This window comes from Podarcis pityusensis (assembly GCF_964106645.2).
Source record: "Podarcis pityusensis genome assembly, chromosome: 9".
In the NCBI taxonomy this organism is placed as follows: domain Eukaryota; kingdom Metazoa; phylum Chordata; class Lepidosauria; order Squamata; family Lacertidae; genus Podarcis; species Podarcis pityusensis.
In genome coordinates, this window is record NC_138034.1 from 11,166,926 (window position 1) to 11,176,247 (window position 9,322).

At 40.3% G+C, this 9,322-nt stretch overlaps 1 protein-coding gene across 5 annotated transcripts in view; it reads left to right on the forward strand.

Moving 5' to 3' along the window:
* The window catches only part of RBPJ (recombination signal binding protein for immunoglobulin kappa J region), an 84,268-nt gene extending 76,809 nt beyond the window's left edge, over window positions 1-7,459 (forward strand). For all 5 annotated transcript variants that reach the window (XM_081020087.1, XM_081020091.1, XM_081020089.1 and 2 more), the window contains one exon: window positions 1,638-7,459. In XM_081020087.1, the coding sequence (XP_080876213.1) occupies window positions 1,638-1,953 (316 nt within the window). In that variant the 3' untranslated portion in view covers window positions 1,954-7,459. The remainder of the gene's footprint in view (window positions 1-1,637) is intronic.
* The last annotated feature ends 1,863 nt before the right edge of the window (window positions 7,460-9,322 follow it).

The following is a 9,322-nucleotide window of genomic DNA, read 5'->3' on the forward strand; positions in this document are numbered from 1 at the left end:
TGTGTGTTGTTGTTGTTTTTGTGGACTCTAAAGATAAGTCTGTCATCCGTTTAGGTAAGTGTGAGAGTTAATTAACCACTTAGCCTTGAATAATATATCAGTTTTAAATTAACTTGCATATTACCAAAACTTCAATATAGGTGCCTGCTTTTGAAGTAAATTACAATTTAGGAGGCCATCTTTCCAACATTCTTTTCCATTTCCCATTACACTAGCAAACAGGGAACCAAAAATGCTTTTATCTTTCATCATGCCACTTAAAATTTTGCCCAAAGCATCGTTTATCTGTTTGAAATACTTTTATACCGCCTTTTCTGACAAAGTCCTTTCAAGGCCCTTAAAAAAGACAAGTTAGCTTCATATTCATAGCAAGAATGGTGGTGTTCCCGATAATTTACAGTACAATCCATTGGTCCTCAGTGATCATCCTTTTCCATGCATACTGGTAATCTGTACAGCCGTGCCAACCCACCAAAGTTTTCCCAGCAAATACACCTTCCCCAAAGCGAATTAATTAATTAATTAATTAATTAATTAATTCAGTTTGGGGAAAGGTATATCAGTTAAACAAACTGATACTTTCTGGACTCATAGGGCTTTGTTAGTGGTGAATAACTTTTGTTTGGGGAAGCAACTGGCAACTGTTGGAAACAACTGCTGGAATTTTTATCTTAAGGGGTTTTTTTGGGGGGGGGGGGTGTTTGACTCCGGTCCCTTGCTCCACAGTACAAGCAAAGCCAGAACAAATTAAGGGGGAAACTTTTTCTCCTGCAATTTCTCTTACAGAGAATGAAATAAAAAAAGATCTGTTAGTTATGTATAATGTATGGTGATTGCAGAATCAAATTTTTCCTGTTAGAGAATTTAGATTGCCTGGGTTCAGAATTTTATTTTTTTTACTTCGTATGGAGTATCCACAACTTTGCACATTCTTTCTTGGCAATAAAAGTGTTGGTCAGCTAATGCGCGCGCGCGCTCTCTCTCTCTCTCTCTCTCTCTCTTAATATTTATTTATAATTTTTAAAAGTGGCTGAGGAAACCCAGCCAAATGTGCAGGGTATAAATAATAAAATAACAATAATTATTACAAATTTAATACAAAATACGCACTTCCCTATTAATATTCAGTTACCATTTGACTTGCCCTCAATGGTTTCCCCATAATTTCTGATGCTGCTGCATATTTTGATTTTTCTATGCCCTATCCTTTCTGCTTATTTTCAGGCACGTAGTTCCTGCTGTTTTTCATTCAAATCCCACTTGCAATTTCCACAAGTATACAATCACTCTTTAAATACAGTGGTACCTTGGGTTAAGTACTTAATTTGTTCCGAAGGTCCGTTCTTAACCTGAACTGTTCTTTACCTGAAGCACCACTTTAGCTAATGGGGTCTCCCGCTGCCGCCGCGCCGCTGGAGCACGATTTCTGTTCTCATCCTGAAGCAAAGTTCTTAACCCGAGGTACTATTTCTGGGTTAGCAGAGTCTGTAACCTGAAGCGTATGTAACCTGAGGTACCACTGTATTCTACAAAAGGTTTCCAATCCTCCTTAAAGGCTGCCTCGATCCCTAATTTCCATAGCTGAATTTGCCAGTTCTGCATATTCCGACAGCTAACGTCTCTTCCCTCTTCCCCAGGTGTGCAGAGAGCATGCTGTGTGTCGTTCCTGACATTTCCGCATTCCGGGAAGGCTGGAGGTGGGTCCGCCAGCCGGTCCAAGTCCCAGTCACATTGGTGCGCAATGATGGCATAATCTACTCTACCAGCCTTACATTTACCTACACGCCAGAGCCAGGACCCCGACCCCACTGTAGTGCCGCTGGAGCAATCCTCAGAGCCAACTCCAGTCTCCTGGCCTCCAACGAAACAAACACAAACAGCGAGGGAAGCTACACAAACGTCAGCACAAATCCAACCAACGTCACATCGTCCACGGCAACAGTAGTTTCCTAACCACTGCTCTTTTATGTGGAACTTCTAAAAAAAAAAAAAAACTTAAGTGCTTCGAACAATGAAACTGAACAACTTTTGTGGTTTCCCGGTGGGGTGGAAAAACCTCTTCACTGCTCTTTGAACTTCTTTCACCTACAAGTGCTGATCTCAGTAGAAGCCACAACTAAAAAATCGCGGGGAGGAAAGGCCCATTTCTATTCATACTCAAAATCTATTTTTAGTTGTCTCTTTTAAAAATGGGTTCAAAACTAAAAAAAAATAAAATAAAAGTGGCTGGGATACAAGTTGAACTCGAAAACATGGACATAACATAGTTTTTATGGACCAAGGAAACGCTTTAGTATAAAAGGTACATTTTCACCATACCTTTTTGTATCACAACATATAGTATGCTTTTGTTACCAAATAGTTTATATATTATTTTTTTTCCTCTGAGCGTTTGCTCTGAAGTATACTCAGGTTCCAAGCCTGACCATTCTTGTATAATCACCATACTCTTCCAGTTTTTAAAAAATATATATATTTTTGGTCTGTGGCTGGAACTTGCATTTTTTTAAACTGAAGTCTTGTGACTTTTTATGAACTGATTTTTTTTTTATTTTCACCAAGTAGAACCTTGTAAAGGCCAGCATATTTTTTTTAAGATGATATGAAGTTTGTGCAAAAGCTTTAAAAAAAATGCCTCTGCCTTGCCTGCAATACATGCAATGTATGTTAACTTTAGAGCTCCTCTTTCCGCCATTGTGGACAGCTCTTTCTATGTGTTCCTTTGTTATGTATTTATAGTGTTGATTCATGAGGTTTTTTACATTACAAATGTGGCCTCGTGCAGTTTTTCTTAACTGCTCATGCTACTGGCATCTGTTGGGTGTTTCGGAGGGTTCTTCCTTTCACGGTCAATACATGCATTCAGGTTGGCTTTTTTATTTTTTGCTAATCTTGTACATAATTTGCTATTAAGTGTAAGTTAAATGTGTGCGTGATTCTTTTTTTTTTAAGTGAACTGTTCCCAATAACTTCATTTGGCAGCATGTTTGTCTGTCTCTTTGGCATATGGCAACATTTCCCCCCCCCCCCGAAGCATTAGCCACAAACAGGATTGGTCGGTGCATCTCTTCCTTGCGAGTTGGGAGCCATCACAAACCAGCGTGGCTATATCCTCAGACGTCAGGCCAACCTAATGAGCTTCTTCTTTTGTATGATATTACTTTCTTTGAGTGTGAAGTCATTGTACAGTTAAATGATAGTACTTAGAAATGGCTAATTGCAAAAGCACTGATATGGACTACACTTCTTCCTTCCTTTTCTCCGTTGCCAATAATCTACTGCAAGGTTCATATCTTTCCCCGATTGCACATTAATGGAGGGCCGATTGACACTACTGCTTCTCTCCAAAGTCCTTTTCCAAAGCTTCTTGTGGAACGCTCCATAGGGACTTTTGTGACCAGGGCCAGGATCTTAAATACCTGTTCATGTGTTGAAAGCAACAGGAGATGGAGTCCCACAGGGATCCTTGTCTTTGCTGAGATAGGCTAACGTGGCTACCACTCTGGAAAGTGTGCATGCGCAGTATTTCTGCACCCTCAATAGGGAGGCAGCGGGTATCCCTTTCTGTCTGCATCAAACATGCCACATCAGAGCCTGTCCTAACCTTTAGGAGCAGCTTTTGAGAGGACCAAAAGTTGCTCAGGAAGGAGGGGACGAAAAGCCCCAGGCTTATATGGCCACAGGGTTTCCCCCTGCCATCATATGCGTGGGAATCCTTGTGATTGAGGTTTATTGGATGAAGATTTGTTGGGCTGAGGTGGCGAAGAAGACCCAATACATAGTAGACCCAGTCACAAGCCTTTCTGCCCACGGCTAGGATTTCCAAGCCCCACTAGTGGGAGTGGAGAAGTGGTTGATCTTGAGTTGCACTAGTTGGATATTGGTGGTACTTAAATTTGGAAGTTGTCATGTCTTATCTCTCTACCCCACCCACACTTTGATGGGTTGAGTTGAAGCGATTTCTCTTTTGATTTGTTGCACACACAGAAGTACCGTTACACTTCCTAGGATATAGTCCTGGCGTGCATTTCTCATCCTCCCTCAAACTACATTCTTCCATAAACACAAGGGAAGTGTTTGGCTACACAAGTAAGCAATGTTAGTGACTTCCACATAGTCCTCAAGTTTAATCAGCACTGTTACTTACATTTTGAGTAGATTTTTTTCCACATCAAGGCTTTAGTTTCTAAACCCATCCAGTTAAATCGGTGCCGCTGTCTTGAAATGCGCTGTGTTGTCTTTTCGTACTGTGTAACTTGCTCCCAACAACATTGTCGCAAGCCGTTGGTTCTTAATACTTAGCCAGTTACTGCCTCTCCTCATCTCTCTCTCTCTCTCTCTCTTTTAGTGACCAAGGGCAGGATTCATTGTGGCCTTATCTCTGGCTGTTTACTGGCATTTACTTGCAAGCCTGTATACGTTGTCTGTTCTTAATTTTCTCCCGGTTGTAATGTAGTGCAAATTGCTTCATGGTGTGTGCTGAGGAGGTATTGACGTACGCAGCGCTGTTCGCTCACGGACTTCAGGCTTTTTGCTGAATGTGTTTGGGATCAACACATGCTAGTGTTTGAGGTTTTCAGAAAAATCAAAACTAATAATTGCATACACAGTTGATAACTGTTACAAGCTTATCAGCTTTCACAGTACCCCGGGTGTCGTCATTTTTGCATATAGCTGCATCTCATCCTTTTAAATCTCTTTGCCCTGCGTTGCCCAAATGGCATATATCCAATATTTGTATCTCTTAAGGAATTGAACTGAAGGAATTATATCTACTTTTTGCCTTTCTCTCTACACTACAGGATAGTGAGAGAGTGGTTTTTTTGGGGGGGAGAGATAAATTCACTTTTAAGCAGTACCTTGTAACCTTAGGACACTTGGCTTTTGTAACCTTTTTTTTCTGGACTAGCTGTCTTGTTATCTTCAGGTAGGAAAATTGGTATATTGGAAATAGTCTTCCAGACTAAAATTAGAAATGATCTTTCATTGCTCTGAGTACGTTTTATTTTCTAAATCTCTTTAGCTGATGGATGGATCCTTATTTTTTCATAAATGGGTTTGGCTGTTCAACTTCCATAACGTAGTGAGCTAAATTTGCCTGCTAATGTGCAGTACTTGGGGGGGGGGGGGTGGAATGAAACTGCGGTCTACAAAATGCTTTCGGAATAAGGTCACTGGCCTAAACAGGGCTACCTCAGAATAACCAGTCAAAATGATCATAGCTGGCATAAGAGTGTTATGCTATAGTCTTTGAACCCTGTTAAGGGCCATGTTATACAATCAGAATATAATTTTTCTGACCTCACTACTATAGGTGGAAGGGACTGTTTTGGCTTTTAAATACCTTAAGTCCCTATAAAACCAGCTTATGGAGGGGAGAGGATTCAGCCTTTTCCCATGCTCATACTAAATTTCTGCATTCAAGGAGTTCTCCACCCTCTGTGGCAGCATTCAGACATGCAGTCCTTCCCTCTTGTAGTGGAACATCGCAGAAATATGACTTGGTTTTCTAACCTGGTCCTTATTCTTGCATCTTTGGGGAGGATAAGTAACATTTTTGAGTTGATTCAGACCACTTTTTAAATTGCTTTAAATTGCTTTCCGAACAATGTGAGAGAGCAAGCAGTATGCTCTGTTTTGTATGGAAAAAGTAGCTCAGTGCTGAGTGCTGCTGTTACATGTTAGGTCACCGTTAAACCTTCCGGAACATATTTTCTACAGGTCAGTCTCGAGGGGTTGTACAAGTCGTCTGCAAATCTCTCGATATATCTCTTAAGTAGAATGTGTTTGATTGCACCTCCGACACTAGCGCAACCCATTTCAGACCAAATAGCTTCATAGCGGCTTCCATTCTGAAACAAAACACTTAACTTATGAATCATGGCATTTATTTTTTCTTTAGAAAACTGGTTTATGTGAGTGTAGAGCGTCTGTACTTTCCCTGTGCCAGGTGTTTTAACTTGTTTTCAAACACTGTAAATGTGGGGTTGGGTGGCAGCTTGGCGTTAGAAGCAAAATTTGGATTTCCCTAAACGCCTTTGGGACTGAGGTTTTTCTCTCTCTCTGGAAACTACAGTACTGAGCAGCTGTTCCAACATCGTGAATGTGTGCCCCCCCCCCCAATATTCTGTTCTGTTTTGTGGAGCTTTATATGATACTCTTCTTATGTTGTATTGTGCTTTTGGAATTAGAGCATCACCACAAACAGGACATTCAGCATCCTGGAAGGAGAGAGATTTGTTCACAGCTCATGTCTACTTGGAAATCTGTTTATACACGTGTGCATTTAGAAGTGAGTTGGGAGTTTCTTCTCGCTGTGAATGAAATTGGCATTTTGTGCACCCTTCCTCAGTCAAAGCCCCGTAGATAACCCTCTCCCAGCTTCCTACTGACCTGCACTGCAGCCAAACACTCCATGTGTCAAACTCCTCCATCCTCTGGCTGAAGGCATCGGTGCATTCCCCGCAATGCCCTTCATGTTCTTTCAACGTTATGCGTAGAATGTCAGAACTTCTCTGGTGCTTGTTTGTGGCTCTCTGCTAAGAAGCCATTTGTTCTGGCAGCAATCTCTTGACGTTGGCTGCTGTTAAGAGTTTTTGTACGGCTGAGGAACAGATACATCAGTAGACAGGAAGAGCACAGTTTTCCCTAGATGGGGAATGCAGTCTTAAAGTAAACAGTTTGGGCTGCAAGCACGCATCGGTAGTAAAGCCCCTGTTGATAAAATTGAGTAAAATTGCATATGATTGAGGGAACGGGGAATTCACGTGACGAAACATTGGTGGCAGGCTTCTTGTGGTGATGTTTATCTGTATGTGTGTATGTGCCCATTCAGTCCTCAAAAGGGTTTTATTTTGCAAACTGTGCACCTGTAAAACTTGGTAGCAATAAGATAGAAGGCTGATCAAGTCTTTGCTATACCTTTTGTAGGAAAACGAATCTGCTCAGATTTTATAATTCATCAGTTAAACTTAAAGCCTGCAAATAATCAGCAGTTTCCAGGAATAAATAAAAGTGAAATGTATGCCACATCAAGTGTGTTGTCACATGTACAGAGTGTGTAATTAGCTCGTTCAATATTTGATTTTACAACGTTTCACTCAACTGTGTCAAAATTAAATTTAATGTTCTGTTACTCTTCCTGTGACTAATTAATCAAAAAAGATGTATGACACTGAGATGATTGCAAACTTGTTAAAATTTGGATGTGCTTCTGCACACAAGGGATTGGTTGACAGTGAAGTCATCTGTGTAACCAGAAGAGCAGAACATACCCATGCAAGAAGTCAACTCTGTGAGGAACTGCACTCTGGACTCCACTCAAACTGGATATGGAATCTCTTTTCATACAGCTTGTAAAAAATTGCAGAAGTTAGACAAGACTGTTTTTTTATTCAAATACTGTAAATATGAACTAGTTCACTTTTTGATATTATTTATTAAATAAGGAAAAAACAAACTGTTTAATTTCATTTAAATTCATAGCTAATTAAGTTGGCTTTAGATAGTTGAAACATAGAAAACTTGGGTTTAATTCTGGTTTGGGTTTAGATTTTAAACTTTAAAAAAACAACAACTGCATTTGAAATTCTGCTTTGGATATAATGCAGAAAGCGAAATTAATCAACTCATTGGAATGTAATTTATAAAATGAATACAGTGGTACCTCGAGTTACAAATGCTTCAGGTTACAAACTCCGCTAACCTGGATGAGTTACCTGGAATTGAGAACTTTGCCCCAGGATGAGAACGGAAATCGTGCGCCGGTGGCGCAGCGGCAGCAAGAGGCCCCATTAGCAAAATCACGCCTCTAGTTAAGAACAGTTTCAGGTTAAGAACGGACCTCCGGAACAAATTAAGTTCATTAACTGGAGGTACCACTGTACAATGATTAACCTGAAGGAACTATTTTTTTCTGAACATGTGACTGGGATACAAACAGCTGTGTCTGCATACTGTGGGGGATTTTAAAACCCCAAAAACCTGTTCTCAAGAAGTTGTCTTTTTATTTTTTGAGGAGGTCCATATTTGTAACTAAGGCAGCATGAAGATCTGGAATTAGAAAAGGGACTGTGGGACCTCTAGGGTTTTATACAGAATCACTTGGGCACATAATACAGAAATCTGTCGGTCCTGACCTTTTTACATGCAATTAATACTGCATTCCACTTTGCTCCCTGTCAGACTTGATTGCTTGAAGATGGAATTGAGCCATCAGCGCCTGACACACACATTTTTTTTCTAGGCATGCTTGCATAGGAGGAGTAAATGTACACTTTTAGCTCATAGAGTTTAAAGCAGGGGTCAGCAAACTTTTCCAGCAGGGGGCCAGTCCACTATCCCTCAGGCCTTGTGGGCGGGCCGGACTATATTTTGAAAAGGAAAAAAAGAACAAATTCCTATGCCCCACAAATAACCCAGAGATGCATTTTAAATAAAAGTGCACATTCTACTCATGTAAAAACACGCTGATTCCCAGACCATCCATGGGCCGGATTTAGAAGGTGATTGGGCCGGATCTGGCCCCTGGGCCTTAGTTTGCCTACCCATGTTTTAAAGTGTATTTATTTATTTATTTAGTGTTTCAAATTTGAATATGACAATCACACATCCAACATGAAAACAAGCTTCCATAGAATCTCCTGGACTTCCCTCCTCCCCTTTATGGGTCCTATTGTTAGTCATTTCCTCCTGCATCTTTTATACTAATCCAGATCTTTTACATCACCATTATATCCGAAATTCACCATTAAACTGCAAGTGCTGTTCCAATCCTACTAACGATTTGAACTGTTTACAATGGTTTTCAAGGTAAATTATAAAAATTCCCCCATTCCTTATTAAAATTTAATAAGAAGAATTAAAATTCTTCAAGTCATTTTTGCCATTTTGGCATAATCAATTTAAATGGCCGGCTCCCTCAGGCATTCTTCTCCGGTCGGAACCTTGTCTTCTTTACATCTCTGGGCCAATAACACCCACGCAGCTGTTGTCACATACATAAATAGTCTTTTCTGCTCCATTGTGATTTCGGCACCTAAAATTCCTAAAAGAAAGGCTTTGGGGTGTTTTTTTTTTAGAAACAGTTATTTTAAGCATTTTTAAAATGTTTAAATAGAGTTTATGATTCAAATTCCATCTCCATATGACAACTATCTTGCACCTTAGCTACTGCTGCTCAGAGGAACATTGGCCATTGCTAATACTTTGGTCTTTTCTTGCCAGAACCGTCAGGCAGTGGGGTTTATCTTCTGGTTTAAACATTTCAAAGCATGTGGGTATTCCATGTGTTCAAAGCCACATTTGTAATAGTCTTGCCAGC